We start from the raw sequence: 22,263 nt of genomic DNA, 5'->3' as shown, positions 1-22,263 counted from the left end.
CCTGGTCCAGCGCCGTGGATGAGAGACGTCCATCTCTTGCAGTGGGCGACGGGGTAGGGGTAGCGGCTCCGGCAAGGTGGAGGATGGGGTGGCAGACGGAGGAGGTTGGCCACAGTGCAGAGGTTGTCGTGCCGCCAACGGTGTATGAATGGGGAAATGGAGGGGAGGGGGGATCTCAAAATTTGGGACGCGCTTCTCTGAAATGGGGGAAAGTTACGAACTTATCCCCCGTTTAAAATTTCGGACATTGCGTCGGTTGGGGATAAGACGGTAATCTCGCATCTCCCAAATATTTGTCGGTAACTATTTCGGGCGAGGAGAGGGTGTTTTGCCGCCCACGGTTAGCGCCCACGGTGTATGAACGGGGCTGACAGGTAGGGTGGTTGTGTCACGTCTGATGGAAGTTACACATCTGCCCCTATTTAAAATATTAGCCTACATCGATTTCGGACAAGGAGAGTTTGTTTTGCCGCCCACCATGTATGAATGGGGAAATGGAGGAAGAGACACATGTCTTTCAGACGAGCTTGAATCAAATGTGTTTTGCCGCCCACGTTTGGCGCCCACCGTGTCTGAATGGGCTCAGAGGCCGGCGTGTCACGTCTGATTGAAGTTACTAGTCTACCCCTATCGACAACAGTGTAAATCCGGTCGATAAGGATGTCAAGTGTCAGGGGTAGACAGTAATTTCCATCTCGCAAACAATTGCTTCGGGAAGCCCACAAATAATAGTGGGTGTTTAGCCGCTTCATTCAAAACTTGGGATAATTAGCATTCACGTTTGCCCTCGGACCTGGCAAACTAAATTCAAATCCAATTTGTATTCGATTACGAATATCCATAGATAATTATACGTTTTGTTATTTATTTCTTCAAAACCACAACAAAGATTTATTCCACCTTTATATATGATTATGATTTAGAAATGTCGTGATCTTCGAATTCAGTAGGTTGGATACACTCTGAGTCAAATAGTTATTTCATCCAATACAATATGCTCACACGAAAAACAGTTCACCTTATGTCAATCATACAAGTACTGAGGATTACCTCGCCTAAAAAATTCGGATCATTACAACACATGGACAACATAGGGGGTCTTGCAACATAATCCATTCAGAGACATGACACAACATGCAAGTAGAATAATCTAATGACAATTTCAACTAGTATCTAAAGAAGAACCGGGATTACCTTGGGCTTCAGATAGCAGAAACAGCAGGACCTCCTCCGTCTTCAAATGCAACATTCTTACTTCCTCCAATTCTTGGGTTGCTTGCATAATGCGTGCCGCTAATTCCGTAATTTCTAGCCTCAAGATAAAGATTACCTCATTCATGGCAGCCACACCATCTCTTTCTGCCTCTAGTAGAGCCTCAAGCACTATAATATCTGTGCTCAGATTGCTCTCCGGCGATGTTTCCTCTGAACTGCTACCATCTGGTAACATGGATGGCGCACTGCTTCCACAAATAGATTCTGGGGTTCTACATTGTGTCCTAGTGTGAACGGCATCCTGAAAGGTTTCTGCTGAACATCAGTAAGAGATAGTTATCGTATGATCCAGGCAGTAAGCTTACATGGTAAACGACGGACGAATTATTGCCGAGCATGGCAAACTATATTTAAATGGTTCGAAGCAGCATCAGTCGAAAAGAAATTAAAATGGTAAGATGAAACTAGGGATGTAAGTGGCAAATAAACGACATCCGCCAGTCCCATATAGTTAGTTTTTGCTACCTCCCTAGTTCATTTTCCTCAAAAAACAAAAACTCTTTTGAACTATCATACCACTAGTGGACTTTAATCGGGATTAAACGGGACCCAGTTGACATCCCTAGTTGAAAGGGAGTGTACAACCGCTATATTTAAGTTGCCAAGGCATCTAAGCAGTTGAAATAATCTGAGAAAGCACTTAACAGTGTGGCCTCATATAAACTACGAAGACAGTCTTGTGATGAAGTTGAGAGGAAAAGTTAAGGACTCAAATGAAATAGGCATGCATTTCTTTATGATAGTACAACAGGCACTGCTGACATATTGGCCAACTCAGGTATAGTGTAATAACAAATAAGCATTCGAATCAAGCAATACAGCAAAGCAGACAACTGAACTATTTGTAATTCGGTAGGATTACACATTGAGGGCACAAGCCAAGAAAGCAGCCCACTCACATTACATTTCACATGTACTAAAACACACTGGCTTACCATATGTTGTTGTGAAGCCTAGCTGCTATTGCAATGTTCTTTGAAGATATCGTCAGCATCACGTGGTTGCAAATCTAGTTGTTGTAGTTTATTCTGCACCATCTATTTAGGTAAAATTAATTTTAATCGCATGCACTGGTCCGAATTGATCATCAATGGTTCATCTAAACTAATGAAAGAAGGGTGTGTGCATACACGACAATATATCTGCTTCCCTCTATTTTTATGCTTGTTCGAGGTGCCAGCCCCAAAAGAACAAATATTTTGCTTGATGGGGTTGGCAGCTCCATAATTAATAGAAGCATAAAATTAGTCATGCAACTTGGGAAGATCAAGAACACACAAACAAGTAATGAACAGAGGCTCGGAGCAGTGATGTAATAGCTAGCATCAGAAAATGTTGGGTAAAACGAACAAAAAGCAGCGGAACCACATGCTAGTTTGCTGATGTGTAATTAAGCATAGAGAACATTAAGCAATCTGATGGAACCAACAGGTGGCATCAGAACAAAACTAAAGCATATTAACTATATGTGCACTGGTATGTAATTTAGCACATGTAACATGTTCACTACCAGAAGTATGGCTCTACAGGTGCAAGCAGAATAACTCATCTCATGTAAAACTGAATGATGCCCTGAAGAAATTCAAAGCTGCGGCGCTTATGATAGGAAAGTGAACGTAGGCGCCGGCCGTTGGATAATAGTACCTGATTCTCGGTGGCGTATGGGTATCGTTGTTATACTTGATAGCTAAGGATCGCCGATGGTGCTCGTGTTGCAGTTGAGTTTGGGCCGGCTATCGCCATCGCTGAAGAGGCTCTGGTGCTACGGTTGCGGCGCCTGTCGACATACAAGAAAGCTCATCTGTGGTAAGTGAACAGTTGCACGATAAAGAGAAAAACTGAAGGAGTAAAAATCGAAATAACCTGATGAGGCTATGGCGTCGGTAAAGCAGGGCTGGTGGAGTTGAATATGGCGTCCGTGGAGCGGGTCCGGTGTAGTGGACGAAGGCTTCGGCCGGCGCGTTGTACAGTGCTTTCGATGAGGCAGATCTGTTGCGGCGGACGAGGGCTTGTATGAAGGGCCAGCGAAGGGGCGGACGAGGGAGTCAATGAAGGGCCTACGCTGTGGTGGACGAGGGCGCCGGTTAAGCAGATCCGGTGCGGTGGACCATGATGGCGGTCAAGGAGATCTGGAGCGGTGGACAAGACAATCGCTGAAGCGGCTCCGGTGAAGTGGTGAGTTGGCAGTTGGGGGTTCCAAGCTGCGAAAGGTAGATCCGGCGGGGTGTGAGGTCCACCGCTGCGGCGGAGGACTAGATTCGGTGGCTTGCCGTGGTTGGGGGGGTCGGGAAGGGGAGGGGCTCTTGGGAAGAATGTTGGGGGCAAAGAGGGGAAAACAATGGAGTTACCAAAGCAGCCCTTTTCCGTTCATGTGGCAGGGGTAAAACAGGAATATCGCAGGGCTAAACTTTCGGGCGCGTGATATTTTGATGTGAGCGGGAAGTTTGAAAGCTTTTGGCGCCTAAAATTATAAGTGTTCTGCTCTCGTACGGCCGACTATGATATCATGGACGACAATTTGTTTGTTTTGCACGCAAAAAGATGTGCAAGTTTTGAAAATCAATGTCCCCAACTGGAAACTTAGATTGTCCGTTCAATTTAAATATGGATCATTGAGCTACTACAAGCAAATACCATCATACGGTCCAATTCAAATGAAATTCCAAATGTGTTTATCCTAAATATGATGACAAAAGAAAAAATGTGTATGTGTATGAATAAAGTGGATGATTATAAAGTTTGAACATGCCCGTATGTGTATATCTCTAGGTTTGATATATGAATTTGAAATCACGAAATCCCGGCTTAAAAAATGTACCTCTGTTTAAATGAATTACAAAAGCTAATGATGGAGTCGAATTCCAAAATTCCAATCTTAGGTTTGTAATTCAGGTACATCAAGGTATATCACGCATGTTCAAAAGTATCGTTATCTCCTAGTACAAACTGTGAAACAAATTGATCAACCATGAGTGCACAATATCTCAATTACGCTAAAGTCCCTCAAATATAGACACCTCACTCTTAATCTGAAGTCAACCCCCCCCCCCACCACACACACACACACATAGAAAAGTCGTTCTCTCCCCCAAACACCAACACACTAGCACATTAACAACCCTCTCTCTTGTAAAGTCCGGACCCCAACATAGGTCTCTATCACTTTGTCTCTCGGGCATGCACACATCTCTTCCCTCACTCTCTAGGTCTCCCGCTATCTCTCTTACCCAAGCACACGCACTATGTAGAGTGTATATTTCCCATACACATAAAACGTCACCCCCAAACGTCTATCTCCCTAGTTATGTGGTTCTCGCGCACTCACCTCACACACCACCCCTACTGCAAACAAGCACACTTTGTCTCCTTGTGCACCACTCTCCTCTTTCTATCTCTCCCACATGCGGACCCGCCCCAGCTCCTTCCCTGTATACATATATGTCGTGACTCTTTGCATACCTCCCTAATGTATAATCGTTCTCGATTTCGCACATTGTTCTCTACACCATCTATTCTAGATCCCTCATGAAATCCCTATCACACACACGATGACTCGCTTCCCTTGCGTCTCCGTTCATAGGCCAATTTCGGACAACATCAACATTGTCTCCCTATCTATATGCCATTTATGGACACAAACGACCCTCTCTTTCTCTCTCTCTCTCTCTGTCGCTAGCTCTCTCTTTCTCTCGCTCTCACACCCCTCTCCCACACACACACTCGATGTCTCTTCCAAATAGTCTGCTCCCCCCGCCCGCACCCGTGCTATCTCGCTACTACACATGTCACACCATTCCCCCTTCCCTTATACTAGGTTTACATCATCAGTGGTCTCTCTACTCCACATACACTCTCTCCCTCTCACACACAAACGCGTGCACAAACACACACAGACATGCACAAACACCCATTTATCTGGATCCTCATCTCTCCTCATGTCCGCATGTGTATCTCACACACTCACTCTCTAATTATGTATATGTGTCTCCACGTTACACAACACAAAGCCCCATGTACATGTCTCTCTCTATCCTCCACACACATAGACACAAAGAATCTGTTATCATTGCCTCAGTCTCTAACATATCACACATGCACACACTCTCTCTCTCTCTCTCTCTTGCAAACACGCTCAACAAGGGTTTCCCCGTGAATAACTTACCGTCTATTCATCAACAGTCGTGGCAGTACGGCGAACACGAGATGTGAAAAAGAATAAATCTACACGTGCTTAGACCACCTAGTATGACTACTAGGACTAGAGCAAGCCGAAAAGCGCGCCGCTGTCACCCCCTCCTTGTCGGCGACAGGAAAATCTTTGTTTTACACAGTCGAGAAATCATTGTGCTAAGGCCCCACATGCCGAGGCGTTGAATAGAATGTAGATGCTAGTTTACGGAAGCAAGTATCGGTAATACGTTTGTATCTCCATACTTATATTTCTTCTCTTATAAAAAACCGAGTTGGTGATGATGGTACGTGTGCCATCTTGCAATATAGACCGTCTGATCTATATCTGATGGATGGAAATTAAACTAAAAGATACCCACACCCCTCTCCACATTTGCAGACAAGGCCTTCCCTCGTTCATCCTTATCTCCAACAAACCTCATTGTTGAGCAATTAATAAAGGAAGCCTCTAGAACAAACTGGCCTGGTGGCCGCTGCCGGCGTCGTCAATCCCCATGCCTCCGCTCAGTCCGACCACCAACCACCACCACACCCCACTCCTCTTCACCTTATCTCATATTTCTTGAGATATCATTAGTTTTTACACATGGGATTACTCCCGCAAGGGTCAATCACAACAAGTGTTTTATAAAAAATGCATCTTGATGTTCCGTGCAATGCACGGATCCTGCTAGTACTCCTACACAAGACTAAGTTGGTGATGCTGGTGTGTCTGCCATCCGTCGTTTCTGACCATTAGATCTACATCTAACGATTGTGAGGTAAGTTGTTGCCTTTTCTCACCAACATCCCACTTGTCTACCAATTTGGAGAAAAACCCATAATTAGTATCTTAAAACCAACCACATCCCTCCCCGACCTCACCAAAACAGCCCAAGGAATATATTCTAATTGAAACATAATATATCTCTAGTGACATATATATATATATATATATCAAAATTAGAGTGTTTTGTACCAAGTTTGTGAATAAGTATTATCCTAATTATGATTCATTGCAACGGACATGAACATTGCTAGTATTTCCAACCATGCATTTTTTCCTAGTATTCCATAGTTTCGAGTTTTCCATCAAGATATTAGTCACTCATGGTTGATATTTACTTTCAATCATGTACACATATGCACTATGTAACTAGCCTTGCTTATTGGCTTCCAAAGCTTAACTTTCACTCCTACTTACAATATGTAGAGTATTTAACAAAAAACTACCACTTTCAACCATCCCTAGGAAGAATCTATTATACAAAAAATAGCAAAAACATACCCAAAATTTCTTAATCCATGCCAAAAACTACCTAGTACTCCTACCGGTTAGGTTCGTTTAAACCCATTTATGATAGGGTTGGCCCACACGTTCGTCCTGACGAGGCAGCTTAAACCAACACATTTTGTTTGACCGTTGACACGAGGGACCCACATCAGACCTTCTATCCTATTATTCCCCCTCAAATCATTATTTTTCCTGAACATTACTTCAAACAGTACTGATGCGTGTTCGTCGGTGGCGCCGGTGATGAGCGAGTTGGCCGCCGCTCCGCCGGACGGGCCAGACGTCGCGCTGGCCTCCGCACGGGTTGGCAGGCTGGCCTGAGCGTGACCCATGAGAGAGCAAGCCGCCGCGCCGGCCTTCGCTCGAGCCAGATGGCTGGCCTTAGCGCGGCGCGCGCGAGCAAGCCGCCACGCTGCCGTGCCAATCTATCTAGCAAACCTTGCGGGCAAGCAGCTGGACGGAGCTATCTTGGCTAGCTAGCGGCCATGAGCGCCAGACGGAGCTGGCATCCGGGCTGCCGCAACATGGGCTCCGCACCGCCGACGGTTTTGACCTCGCCTTCTGCCGGTGGCGATACCTGCGTCCAATGGCCGAGGATGACTAGGTGGACGGGTCGGAGGTAGGAGGTCACTCGAGGATTTTTGTTGGTAAGAGAATGTACAATGGTTGATAAGGTAGTCTTATCTTAAGTCTGCCACATATGCAAGTGGTAGTAGTTTCTTGGCATTTTAGTGGTTTCTTGCATTATTAGAGCAAGTACAATAGAGCTAAGTCAGCGGGCTATAAGAAATAAACTAGTATATTTCTGCTTAGTTGGAGGAAAGAGAAGAGGAGAGAGAAGGTAAGCAGGCTCTTCGTGAAGAGCCGGCTCTAGCACGTGCTCCTAGGCACTTTGTGAGAATGAGAAGTGGGCCACATAATAAAAAAGTAGTACACTCTTTTGATCTATTATTGTACATGTTGGCTACAAGATGGGCTGTAGATGACATGGCACTGGCTTATAGCAACAGCTGGCTATACTATTAACCATGCTCTTAGGGGTTTCTTGTAAGGAACAATGTACGTACTACTAGCGACAAAAGGCGATTCTAGGTTGCGTTGTACTCCAACGAGTACTACTAGTGGTCGCGGGAGTGTATACCTCGTTTTGTGGGTTCGATCCCGGCCGAACGCACGGTGGCCTTTTTAAAAAAAATAGTACTACTACACTTCGTTGCGAGCCAATATTTTACACGGGCAGTTTGAGTCTTGAAGTCAAACGGACGTGCGGCCCCACAATCTGGGTGCACTGGACAGCCTAGCCACGTGAATGGGTTTTCTTTCCTAGCATCCCGTGGCTCGCGTGCTCGCCCTAGCCGCACCTTGCTTGCAGCTTCCTCATCAGCTAGTAGCATATTTAAACTAGCGCCTCCCAATTAAGCCCGAGGAGCCGGAAAAGCCTGGCGGGGCATTGGGAACTGTGCAATATGGCTCTGTACGTAAAGTGCTCTACTACTACTCTGTAGCTTGTGGCGTTGCACACATGAACTTCACTCCATTATCGTCTCTACTATAAAAGAAATTCCTCTTGACGTGTTTTTTTAAACGGAGGCAAAAGCTTTGCTTCATCTCATTCATAAAGAAGGAACTACTAACAAAGTTTGACGAGATCCATTACACCTCCACAAATGGAAGCGAAAAGCCTAGTCTCGCTGTATCAAATAACTCAAATGTTCTGCCCCCGCAGTAACAGTCGCTGATAAACAGGCTGCTAGTGTGTGCGTGAGAGGAGCGGCTGAGTAGGCCAGCTACGTGAGAGGAGCGGCTTAATAGAGCACCGAGAGTACCCACTAGGCCACTACGCAGGTGTACTTCCCCTGCATTGATAGTACAACGATGGTTCTAGAGAACAGCAGTACCCTCCACTTCCAACTGTAGCTCCTTGGCCCTGAGATTCAAGAGTTCAAAACTGGTGCACTATACTAGTCTAGACTAGAAGTACAGTACATCGCACTACTAGTTGAGAAAATTAGTACTAGTACTGCTACAGTACGAGTACGTACTCCTCCGTCACATAATGTAAGACGTTTTTGACACTAGTTGGCGTGTACAAAAAATGGCCAAAACATACCCAAAATTTCTTAATCCACGCCAAAAACTACTACCTAGTGCCAAAAATTTCTTACTAGTGCAGCCGTTCCGGTAGACCCCTTCTCCACCATTGGGATCGGCCTTCCGGACTGGCTGGGCTTGAATATGTATGATGATGCCTACATGAGATTGAAGAAGATAGCAATTGCGGACCCGCCGACAAAGCGACACAGCTACGACGATTACTATCTCATCACAGTGTTCGACATAAGGATTTCCATCAATGCAAGAGGCAGTAACGGCAGAGGCTGGCGCATGTTGGCGGCGGCAGATTTGTACCCCTACACGTTCGAAGACACCGTGCGCCATCTAGGCCGCATCTTCGCGGTGACAAGCCAGGGGACTTGTTTCATCTGGTTGCCATCCTACGGTACGGGAGATTACAAACGGAGTGCACAAACCATCATTTGCATCCCTAACGGTACTCCATTATTTTGCAGGGACCAGTCATCCCTCGATCAAAATAAGATCGCCGATCCTGGATGTGCATTTGCATCCGCGATTCGGTCTAACCTAGAACCTTGTAGCTGACTTTGGTATATTGGGATCAACTATCTTAGCAGTCGTTACCCATGGTACCACTGATGTGCAACATGGTCACACAATCTACCACGATTGGACCGTCACCATCTACCCATGTATTCCATTTTTTTAACCCTCTTGCCTTCTCTTTCACTGTTGTACTAGTAGTATACTTTGTAGTACTAGTAGGAGTACTTTTTACCTTGGAGGACGCGTATAGCTAGCTAGGCCCTTGAAGACTTGAACCCACTAGCTACCACCATTTTTGTTTTTCCATGTCTTACTATCTCATCCATTTAGCCAAGAGTGGCTATATATAATAAGCCGGTTATTTTACTTCCTCTATACCGGAGTAGTACTATTTTCTGCATAGTATTACTGACTGCCATATTTGAGCACAACATTATTATGCATGGACCTTGACTATGTACGTCACCATGTGTCCAGATCTGGGATGCTGCGTGTACCAGATGAACGACGCCGAGTTCGACCCCCGTGATGCTACGTGGGTGCCGAGGAACACTCTTGGAGAGTACTCTCTTTTCATCGGGGACAGCTACCCCATTGTGAAGCGGATGCCACCTTCCGTGCACGACACGGAAGGCCCGCCGTTCATGAAGCATGGTTGTGTCTTCAGTGCGCACCGCCGGATGAACGACATGCTGGGACACACTATCCCTGATTTATGCCGCTTCAGCTTGGATGAGTCTCCATCGTGTGGAACCGGACTAGAAAGCTGCGACAATGATTCCCGTTGCCCGCCGCTATGGATCGTTTCATCCATGAAGAACACCTGGGATTGGAACCTGGAGGAGGACATGTAGCCCATCTATAACGTGTAAGTGGAGTACGATAATTGTGAATGGTAGCGCTGTGAATATATGTAGACTAGTCGTGCACAAATTTATCACATGAATTGGAGATGAACTTGTGTGGCATACTGGCATTTGTCCTTTAGAATTTATTACTAGTAAATGTGTTATGTGTACGTGCAACTTGTGTGGTTGTTGCACGGGCTCCAACATGCTCTTTGAGAAAAAAAGGTGGCACAGCTTTGGATATACGTGACGTGGCGGCATCATACAGTAGCATCGTTCGCTATAGTTGTAGTACACTCCTACTAGGATGAAAACTCCTATAAAACCTTGCGCTTGGCTCTTTGCCTCTTTGGGAGGTTCAACAGTTCGTACTCGTGTGAACCTTGCACTTGGCTCTTCGCTTCTTCGAAAGGTCCAACAATGATGATACAACAGTACAATATGCTTCTGGCAATCTGACACCGATTGAACTGCTGCACGTCCACTGCGAGGGCGAGGGTGAGGGCGAGGGAGAGGGAGAGGGAGAGGGAGAGGGAGAGGGCGCTGTAGTCAAAACCCTCTCCTCGTCCTGCGAACCACCACGCGCGTGGGTGAGGGAGAGGCGTAGTAAGCAAGCTTCTCCTCGTTCGGCGAGTTGACGGGACACATCAAAGCAGTACTAGTAGTAGTAGTAGTCCATACTGCGTCCTTTCCGTTTAATATGGCTTAATTTGAAACGAGAAAAATACACTGGCGGTCAACGTATGTAACAATACGCTCTTTACGGTCACTATATATAGTTTTGCAGCGATTATACGATCACTAGCTCATCGTAGAGCACCCTATTGCACCCTACTGACCGGCCACATAGTCGACGTGGCACTTTGTTGAATGGTTAAATTGTCACCTGGTTTTTGGGTCCCACCTGTCAGTTGGCAGAGCAAAGAAATCAGTTAAACAAAACTTTACGCAGGCGCGACACAAGTCCAACCCTTGCGCGCGAACCGCCCTGGTTGTGTATGTGAGTGCATGCACGTGTCCTCCCTCGGTCTTCCAACAAAGAGTGTACATCGGCTATAAAACAAAGAGTGTAGTACATGATGTACATCTACACTTCCAATGCATTTAGCCTTTAGTCTAAATCGATATTGATTGACTAATGCACCAACTTGTGCTGTAGGTATAGGCTACATGTCTATCCTTAATTACAGCATGCAACGGCCTTTATTTAATCTTCTTATCTCAATGGTTGGATGCACACATAAGTCTGCTACTTTTGGGCGTTAATTATGCCCTGGTCAATGTGTAAATCTCTAAATGTACAGTCTTTCACGGACGTAGGGAGTAGGTTGAGCACTTGAGCGTGAGCGTGTGTGTTGCGTCGTGTGCTGTGTGCCGCATGGGTGCGTGAGTGTTGCGTGCGTTCATGTGTACGTGTGAGTGTTGCATGTTGCATGCATGCATGCATGGGGCTTACTCCCTCCCATTGACATGTTCATATTTCAAGCTTCCTCTGTTCCCTCCATCTGGTGATACTCCCTCTGTTCCCAAATAGTACGGAGTAAAAGCCTCCCTCTGTTCCCAAATACGGAGTATTTTTCTTTCTACAGATTTCAACAAGTGACTAGGCACGGAGCAAAATGAGTGAAGTGAGCGTAGAGGCATAGGGATACTGTAGAAAGGAAGTCCTCGTGATCCATTATTCCCCATCTCGGTCAAAGAGAACTATTCAAATAGTCTTCGTAATGAAGTGACAATACACGCTGCAGCAGATGGGACACGTAATTAATAAGCTGAACCAGCATGTTGGTGTTACTAAATCAGCCTTACTTAGTACTGCCATCTCTTCTTCTTCCTCCTCTCTTCTTCTTCCTCCTCTCTTCCCCATCATCAGCCGCACACCATTTACCCCCGCTCACTGCTCGCCCGCCCGCGCCATCTTTCTTGGTAGCTCACGCGTACCATATCCCCCTGATCACTGCTGGGCCACACGAGGAGAAGCTTCTTCGCTCGCCCGCCCGAATCCACTTCCCCGCTGGCTCGCAGGCACTGAAAACCCCAATGGCATAACCGACTGACACGCAGAGCCACGATTGGAATTTCCTCCCTGATGTTCTCTTGGAGCAGATCTGTAGTCGTATGGACCTACTCAACACCGTCCGTCTGGCTGCATGCTCGGTGTCTTTGTACCGTCTACTCGTCTGCAACCGGCCGACTCTTTTCAAGACACCCTGCTTGCTGATGCCCGATCCTCGCAAGTGGCCCAGACACCGACTTGACAATCCTACGGAGGTTGCCGTGGTGCCCCTCGAGAAGTTACCACTACCCGTCCACCTGTCCTTCATGCGCGGCCACTACTAGGCGGGCACGAAGGCCAACTGGATCGTCCTCATCCACCACACCGGTAGTCCGTGGCGTCTCGTGGATATCTACACCCAGTGAGAGATCACCCTTCCATCGTTGGATACTGCCGCCATCGAGCCTCGCGGCCCGCCGGACACTCCTGCCTACTACGCATGAGACGCGTCAAGCTTTTGGCTCGACCTCTGTTTGTAGAAAGTTGTAATCTGCGAAGTGCCCACACCATCAGAAGACTACATGTATTACAAGCTCATTGCCTTGTTCAACATGGTATTAGTCTATCTGGAATCCGGTCGCCATACATGGTTATGGCTCATCATCAATCCTGTTGAGGCAACATTTCTGTCTGATGCTATAGTGCACAATGGCATCGTTTACGCGGTCGACGCACAGATTGGCTGCCTATACTGGTGGAATCTACCGTCGTGTAATTGTTCTATCTCATGTCATCTTTACCTCATGAATACGACTGCATGTTCATTTGTTACAAATTTAGAATGCATAGCATGTCTATAACCACATCATTGCTATATGTTCCTCTCATTTCCTAGATTTTTATGACCACACATGTTATTGTTAGAGTTGATATGAGAACAATTGGCATCTAATGATTGTTAGAATACATATTATGAGCAAAACATCATGATTGCTACTCCCTCCGTCCGGGTTTATTAGGCCTCTCAGCATCACAAGCATGTCCCCTTTTATAAGGCCTCGCGTTGGAAAGGTGCATGCATGCAATCATTTCATTGGTTGCACTGAAAGCTATTGTTGTTGGTGCCATGGCTGGAAAATTAATACACTTCATGCATGCTTTTTCATTGGTTGCATGCATGTGAGAGAGTGCATTGAGAGTGGAATGGAAGAATTAATGTGAGCAAATTACTATGTGTCTTGGTCTAAGAGGAGTTGTCTTTAGGCCTAATAAACCCGGACGGAGGAAGTATATGTTACTCTCGTTTACAAGATTTTTATAACAACGCATGTTATTGCTTAGAGTTGATATGAGAACAGTAGTAGTAAGTGCTATGGTAGAATATGAGTAGGCGATGTCATAGCTGTTTTCCTCTCATTGTTACATGATGTTTGAACCATGACATATTGCTAGAATATGAAAGCCATTGGCTTATTTTTTTTAACTTGGGGTATGATTATGACCACGACATTGCAATTCTCTGTCTATGATATGTGTCACTGTTATAATAATCTTAATTCCATACATACTCTGAACATGATTGTTTATTTGTGTCCTTTTGGTCTCCAATTTGAATTATTGCAGCAGACGCAAATGCGCTGGCCTTCATGATTCCAGGACCTGGAATCATACCAGCCGATGGGTGGTGGTTTATCGCTCGTTCAGCTGACGGCGGTCATTTGATGCTCATTCGCACGTACCAAGTTGACCAAACCATTACATCAAACCACATGCAGTACAATGCGTGGGGCATTCGTGACATTGATGGCTATGGTTGCTTCGTGTTCAAGAAAGATTCCAGCTCCGTTGGGCCAGGCGTATTCAACTGGAGGCGGGTTTACAGCCTCGGCAACCACTCCTTGTTCCTCCGGCTCAATTATCCGATCATCTAACCAATCATCGATCATATCACCGGCGATGATTACTGTGCTATGCAACTTCCATTCGCGAGGTGGGGCTGTGTTTACACATCATGCCATGGGTTTCATGAATCACCATATCCAGAGATTCGTCGACACAGCTTGTTGCCAGATAATCTTCAGTGTGTGAAAGGCATCAAGCTTCCATGCGATGGATGGCTTTTGCAAACCCGACATGCGACGATGTGGTTCATGCCAACAGCAAATATGCACAACTTGATTCGTGCTGATATCTAGACTGAGCCATGTATTCTGCTGTTGTAGCACGACCCTCTTTTGTTGGATATTATGTATTGTTGTTAGTTTGAAGCACTCCTCTGGTTTGAAGGATAGATACCTTCCTGGGATCAAGTGCATCCTAACTCACCTGCGTAGGATGTACTGATAATGATGATGGAGATGTTGTGCAGAAGCCATATATATATATATATCAGTTAGGTTTCAAGTGCGTACTTGTTAGTTAAACCTATGTATAAATTGTGACACTAAATACGACTAGTAAGTAGTACTGTAGCAGTATTAGTATACGTCGGTCAAATAATTCATCATGTCCACACATTGAATTGATGTGACAACACGCTGCGCGTGAGGTGACACAAGAATCCCGGCGGCGTGTTCAGGTATTCTGGACTTCAGATTTGGAGTACCACTTATCTGTCGAAATCTTTCATCATTCACTTAAAACAGTTGATTGATCATACATTGAGTACCATATAACTGGAATTACCGTTGCAAGTCGAAGAAGGATTGGCCGGTGCTGCCGGCTGGCGTCAAGTTCGATCCCATGGACCAGGAGCTGATCGAGCACCTTGAGGCCAAAGTGAGTGCTGGCAGCGTGAGATTTCAGTCTCTCATCGATTTGTTCATACCAACCATCGACAACGAGCATGGCATATGCTACATCCAACCTGAGAAACTTCCAGGTAAGACACCGATCGTCCGTCTACTTGCACAAACATATTCCTTTGTTTATAGCTCTATTTTTGTTTGTAGACGTAGACCTGGTGAAGCAATTACAATTTGATAGTTAATAAAAAGTGAAACAAGTGACTGCAACATGCCAAAGATGTTATGAAAATGCCAACTAGGTACACTAAAATATGTATTCCACAATACTGCAGGTATCACACTGAGTGGCCTAAGGAAGCATTTCTTCCAGCGCAATTCTAGGGCGTTCAAAAGGGGCACGTGGACGCGTTGCAAGATACAGTCAGAGTGCGGCATGCACGCGATGTGGCACAAGACCGGCAATACCTTGCCGGTGATGGTCAACGGCCCGCAGACGGGCAGCAAAAAAGGTTCTGGTGCTGCACATCAACAAGAACTTCGACCAGCAGAGGACCAACTAGGTGATGCACCAGTACCACCTCGGGGACCTGGAGCAAGAGAAGGAGCGGGAGCTGGTCCTCTGCAAGATTTTCTACCAGACGAACACTAGGGCCAGGAGTAAAAAGATTATAAGTTAGTTTGGTATTGGTAGTTGTACTACCTTGTCGTCCGCAAGTTGGTATTGTTGTTAACGATCTTTTGGTATGAACTTGCATTTGCTTCCAACCATCATGCCGAGGGTCGACGTGGATATAAAGCTGAATCATTTGTTTCGAAACGAATTTTCAGGCACCTGATTTTTATTTGATGGGTAGCATAAGCACCCGCCGTTCGAATTCCCAGTTCTCCAATTTTTTAGAAACAAGTGCATGCACTTATTATCATGATAAAAAACAATATCCGTGCTGCATCCCAGTTATCAGTCTGTACTTGCAGAATTCTCTCGTTTATTGAGCACGTATATTGTTTTTTCAGGTCGAGCAAGTTTCAACTAGGCTGTAGACTGCCCAGGGTTGGTTTTGTTTTTAACAGGCCCAGCCCATGATGACAACGGGGCACAAAGATCCAGCAGGTATCTACTGGCCTCTGCCCCGCCAGCGTTAGTTATATTTTGTCTTACAACATCCGCATGCAGTTTTTTTACTGAATCAAACACACAGCCCAGTTCTATTTTCCTCTTGAAACCCATGTCCTACATCCATTTTCTAATCTCTACCTATAGTTTTACTAGTTCATATACACGTATCATTATATTGAAAACACATAAAATTCCCTTTTCATATTTACATCCTTATTTTTGTTGTTTTTCCCACCCAACGCTGATTTTTTTACCACTGGTTTTCCCTTAAACCAACTCAATTGTCCCACGTCTTATTTGCTTACAAAAACAAAACGATTTTTTGGCAAATCAATAAGTTCTTAAAAAATGTTTATCATTTCGGGATTACAACAGTTCAGACTCCACCAAAATATGCAAAATAAGGTTGAACTTTTTGACCGTGGTCCTGGGCAGAAAATGGGCTGTAATAAATTACTTAAGAATTAGCAAATGGACTGCAAATTGTAAAAAGTAGCAAATGGGCTTTATGTTGTCTACCATAGATTTGGAGGCTGACTTGTGGGCCTACTAAGTTCATGCGTACACAAGGTTTCTCAAAAAAGAAACTTAGTCAACAATCGACTCTACCAGCGTCAAACCGTTAGATGTCAATCTAACGACAATCGTGCTTCTTCAGTCTCTGATCTTCCTGCCCCAGCCGCCCAAACCAGCGCCGTCGGAACCGCCTGCTCCCGCCTCCCGTGGCCGGCAGTGCTGCCGGGCAGGCCTCACGGCCCCATCATACTCGCATCCCTGGCCTGTCTATCCCTCTACTCACCCACAGCTCCTGTTATTTTCCGGCGACGGCAGCTGAACCAGTCAACCCTCGTACTCTCCACCGCGTGGGCAGCCACTGCCGTGTCTTCCCCGGCTCCGTGTCGTTCCCTTCGTAGGCCTCGCCGTCGTCCACCGCCCTGGTGCTCTCGGCGCGGCGTGGTCAACGATGTCCATCCAACGGCCGTAGTGCTTTTTCAACCTCTGGCCTTCTTGCCCCAGCCGCCCAAAGCAGCGCTGGTCGTGCTGCATGCTCCTGCCTCCCGTGGCTGGCTGTGCTGCCGCGGAGGCCTCACCGTCCCCATACTACTCCCACCGCTGGCCAGGCCATCCCTCCACTCACCCACTCCCCCTATTATTCTGCGGCGACGGCAACCTCACACCGCAGCCGAACCAGTGAACCCTCGTACTGCTCTCCGCGTGGGCATCCACTTCCGCATCTTCTCCGGCTCCGCGTCATCCCCTTCCTAGGCCTCGCCGTCCTCCACCGCCGTGGTGCTCTCGGCACGGCGTGGTCAATGTGGTCAACGATCGACTTCCATCGGAAGAGTACTGTACGTGGAGAGGCTGACAGCTGGGTCCACGACAGCCGCAAGGAAGTGCCTCCTTATTACGCGCAAAATAATTATTCCTCCATCTGACAGTAGGGACCCACCGGACGAGCCACCAGTATTTCGTGGAAAAAACGTTTCCCCTTGACTGTTGGGACCCACCGGACGGGCCACCGTATTTCGCGAAAAAAATGTTTGCCCCTGACTGTTGGGACCCACCAGATGGACCACCGTATTTCGCGAAAAAATGTTCCCCCCACTGTCAGCTCGGACCCACCGGAAGTGCCTCCTTATTATGCACAGAAAAATGAATACTCCCCCTGCTAGCTGGGACCCACCATGGTGGGAGGCTGACTTGTGGGCCTACTAAGTTGACGGGGACGGAGGACTTTGTCAACTTAGTCAATATGAACGATTCTAGCTCCAGTGACTATACGATGTCCATCCAACGGCCGTCGTGCTTCTTCAATCTCTGCTCTTCCTGCTCCAGCTGCTCAAACAAGCGCCGGCGGAACTGCCTGCTCCCTCCTACCCGCGGCCGGCTCTGCTGCCGCGCAGGCCTCACCGCCCCACCGTACTCCCATCGCTGGCCTAACCATCCCTCTACTCACCCACACCTGCTGTTATTCTCCGGCGACGACAGACGAACCAGTAAACCCTCGTACAGTCGTACTCCCCTCCGCATGGGAAACAACTGCCGAGTATTCCCTGCCTCTGTGTCGTTCCCTTCCTAGGCCTCGCCATCGTCCACCGCCCTGGTGCTCTCGGCACGGCCTGGTCAACGTGGTCAACGACCGACATGCATCTGAAGTGGATTGTACGTGGAAAGGTCGATAGCTGGGTCCACGGCCGCACGCAAGGAAATGCCTCCTTATTACGCGCAAAATAATGATTCCTCCACCTGACACCAGGGACCCACCGAAAGGGCCTCTGTATTTCACGAAAAAAACGTTACCGCCGCTGACAGCTCGGACCCACCAGCTATATCTTCACACACAAGGAAGTGCCTCCTTATTACGCACAAAAAAATGAATACTCCCCCTGTTAGCTGGGACCCAGTATAGTGGCAAGCTGACTTGTGGGCCTACTAAGTTGACGGGGACGGAGGGCTTTGTCAACTTAGTCAATATGCACAATTCTAGCTCCAATGACCGTACGATGTCCATCCAACGTCCGTAGTGCTTCTTCAGCCTCTGGTCTTCTTGCTCCAACCGCCCAAACTAGCGCCGATCGTGCCTCGTGCTCCTGCCTCCCGTGGCCGGCTGCGATGCGGCGGAGGCCTCACCGCCCCCTACTACTCCCACCACTGGCCAGGGCATCCCTCTACTCACGCACACCCCCTATTATTCTGTGGCGACGACAGCCACACAGCACAGCGAACCAGTGAACCCTCGTACTCCTCTACGTGTGGGCATCCACTGCCGCGTCTTCCCCGGCTCTGCGTCGTCCCCTTCCTAGGCCTCGCCGTCATCCACTGCCCTGGTGCTCTCGGCGCGGCGTGGTCAACGTGGTCAAGGAACGGCTTCCACCGGACGTGGACTGTACATGGAGAGGCTGACAGCTGGGTCCACGGCCGCAGCAAGGAAGTGCCTCCTTATTACGTGCAAAATAATTATTCCTCCACCTGACAGCGGGGACCCACCAGACGGGCCACCGTATTTCGCGAAAAAACGTTTCCCCCGTGACTGCTGGGACCCACCAGCTACATCTTCGCACGCAAGGAAGTGCCTGACAGTCGGGACCCACCTGGTCGCAGCGTATGCAGCGTTGTCATTCTGGTCGTGAACGTGTACGTACATACTGGTCGATGTAGAGGCGTGCACGTGTCGTAGTAGAGGCGCTCACATGTCGTAGTAGTGGCGCGCACATAGCATGTACACGTACGTACAGCGGCCAGGGTGCAAAAAAGAAAATACGGCCACGTGTGTGTACATACGGGCGGGGTCTCGAACGCCTACTCGCGCATACGTACGGCCAGGGCTCGTGTACATGGCTGGGTCAGAACTGAGAAACAGCGTCGTCGTCGTGTTCATGGGGAGGCAATGGAATGCGTGGTGTTCATGGGGAGGCAATGTAATGCGTCGTGTTCATGGGGAGGCAACGGAATGCGTCGTGTTCATGGGGAGGCAACGGAATGCGTCGTGTTCATCGGGAGGCAACGGAACGCGTGGGAGCCAACCGGCTGGGTCGGAACGGAATGCGTGGTCATGTTCATCGGGAGGCCTTGGACGGAACAGGTGATGGAAACGAGGCCTGGCGTACCGCAGAACGGAGGAAACGGACCTCCTACGGTCGAAATGGGGGTCCTGTTGATTGAGATGGGTGTGGCGTACCGCAAAACGGAGGAAACAGACCTCCTACGATCGAAACGGGGGTCCTGTTGATCGGGAGGGGTGTGGCATACCGCAAAACAGACGAAACGGACCTCCTACGGTCGAAACGGGGGTCTTGTTCATCGGGAGGGGTGTGGCGTACCGCAAAACGGGACTCCACGGGATACTGTTCATCTCCACCGTCGACCTCCTCGAGCCTCCACGGGCTACCGTCGACCTCCTCCAGCCTCCACGGGCTCCTGTTCATCCAGCCTCCACCGCGCGCTACTCCACCGGCTACTATTCAACCACCCCTCCACGGGCACCCCTCCACCGTCTACTGTTCATCCAGCCCTCCACACCATGGGGTCCTGTTCAACCACCCCTCCACGGGCACCCCTCCACCGTCTACTGTTCATCCAGCCCTCCACACCACGGGGTCCTGTTCATCCAGAGGCAACGCCACCGCTCACTGTTCATCCAACCCCCCCCGGAAACGCTCACTGTTCATCCAATCAATCGGCTTCAGTTAGCAGCAGTAGCGAAGGAATCGCTCGATCGGGTTCAGTTAATAGCCATCGATCGATCGCTCGGGTTTAGTAACGCGTAGCCTGCAGTGCAATCGCTCGGGTTCCGTTAGAGCCCAACGCCTCGCTCGGGTTCAGTTAGAGCCAACGCCTCGCACACACGCGCGTACGTGTACGAGAGAAACACGCATCGCTTGGCCCCCGACCTCCCACCGTAACCAGGAACTCCCCGAAATTTTCCTCGCCCTCGCTTCTACCATGGTTTTTTCCGTCATGGACGGCCCAAAGAATGTCATGCAGCTGCGTCTCCGGCCCGCCCAGGACGAAAAGCCCATTTTCTGTCATGATTTTTTGTCATAGAAGTAGCAGCCCACCACATCTATGATGATACCGGGTTTTTTCACAATTATCGTCATAGAAGTGTCATACGTATGACAGAAAAAATTTCGTTCGGCCCAAAATGTCACGGATGTGTCTTTTTTTGTAGTGGAAGGACTTCATAGTCCTGCCCCACAGCCGGAGATCCACAACCGGGAGCTAGATCCTGGGTTTGGAGAGGATTCAGATATATTCGTGGTGCTTGCGGAGGGAGTGTTTTACCAGACAAGTTATGACGGCACAGAAGTGGCCATCACCGCCGACTACCCTGGCCTTCTTCCTGCTTCACGTGTAAACAATTAAGAAACACCCTCTCCAAAAGAGTGCTCTTATTATGCCTCACCCACCGCACTATATCATGCTTCACATGGGAGACGTTCAGTGATTTCGAAGAGATCGGCTCCCGCGCCGGGCAAGCCTTCGAAGAGGAAGGCGGGTAAAGACACAGCCAGGCCTTCATCGAGGAGGTACGGATAAACATGCTTTTCAGCAGTCGCATCCGACTGTGACTCGTGTGTTTGTTTGGTTACTGGAAGAAGGTTCGCCAAACTATGTCCAGGGACCCAGTCGGTGGTGTTCCCAACAAACGAGATTTAGATCCAATCGGGGAGACTGGGGCTGGTGCAGGAACAGCGCCGGACTGCCCTTCGGCCGAGGGTTCGGAAAATATGTCCGCCACCAACTCGGAGGCAGAGAGTACCATGAACCACCGGCGCTGCAGGGCTATCTTGCGAGACCCCAAGTTCTCGAAGGAGGCTTTTAATGCCTTTAGCTCGGGCGACGGGTACATCCGAGTTGCTCGAGATGGGCTTAGAAGAACCACGAAGCAATATCTGACAGATGTGCAGGTAAGTTTTCTTTGTCAAAAAAGGATAACCATATGCCCGTAGCCCCCGAGACTGAAAGCAGTTGGCACAACTCATTTAAGGATCGTTGTACGACCAGGTCCTTACAGATAAGAATTGCATGCTAGCCCAGGAGCTGGAGCAGTGCCGGGCGCAGCTAAATGCTGCTACCGCCAAACTGGAAAACATCAAGAAGTCGTCTTTTGGTACTGGTTCCCTCCATCGAGGAACAATAATTATATACCAACTGTGCTAATTCTGCTGCTGACCGCATAATAGGGTCGTCTGATCAACTTGAAGAGAAGTTGAGGATCGCCCAAGAGGGAGAAAAAGAGGTGAAAAGGCAACACGCCGTAGGCGAGCGTGTGCTGACCCGCGTCAGAGACGAGAAAAATAAGCTACAAGATTCCAACACTACATTGGGTGAAGAATTGAAAGATGTTCGAGCCTAGCTAGCCGATTCTGTGAAGGAGAGCAAGAAGCTGCGGGGCGGCATATCAGTATGTGTCCGGACTATTTTTAAAGTAGTTCAGAGATAAATGGGACTAATATAGTCATATTTGCAGGTATATTGAGAGGCCGTCCTGAAGAGGAGGTGTCCGGATCATTGAGCCATCTACTGCAAAGACTGTCGCAAGTGCACAAACATGCCCGACTGGCTATGCAGAGCGTTGCCAAGGCCTTATGGCCCTCCACCTCCCCTCCAGGAAGTATGGAGGAGCTTGTAGAGCTGTTCAAGGGTGCACGGCGGCATATCTGGCTATGGAAGATATCGGCTTGCCGAGA

The 22,263-nt window shown here is 48.2% G+C and overlaps 1 protein-coding gene across 1 annotated transcript in view; it reads left to right on the top strand.

Annotated features, from left to right (window-relative positions):
- LOC147965313 (uncharacterized) overlaps positions 1-21,929 on the top strand; it is a 46,380-nt gene extending 24,451 nt beyond the window's left edge. Inside the window, exons 2-5 of the mRNA XM_087530405.1 lie at positions 21,015-21,098; positions 21,164-21,480; positions 21,578-21,683; positions 21,757-21,929. Coding sequence (XP_087386531.1) covers positions 21,015-21,098; positions 21,164-21,480; positions 21,578-21,683; positions 21,757-21,929 — 680 coding nt within the window. The remainder of the gene's footprint in view (positions 1-21,014; positions 21,099-21,163; positions 21,481-21,577; positions 21,684-21,756) is intronic.
- Positions 21,930-22,263: the final 334 nt, after the last annotated feature.

Source organism: Triticum urartu, chromosome 6A (assembly GCF_056163025.1).
Source record: "Triticum urartu cultivar PI428250 chromosome 6A, HENAU_Tu73, whole genome shotgun sequence".
NCBI lineage: Eukaryota > Viridiplantae > Streptophyta > Magnoliopsida > Poales > Poaceae > Triticum > Triticum urartu.
This window is presented reverse-complemented; position numbering and strand designations above follow the sequence as displayed.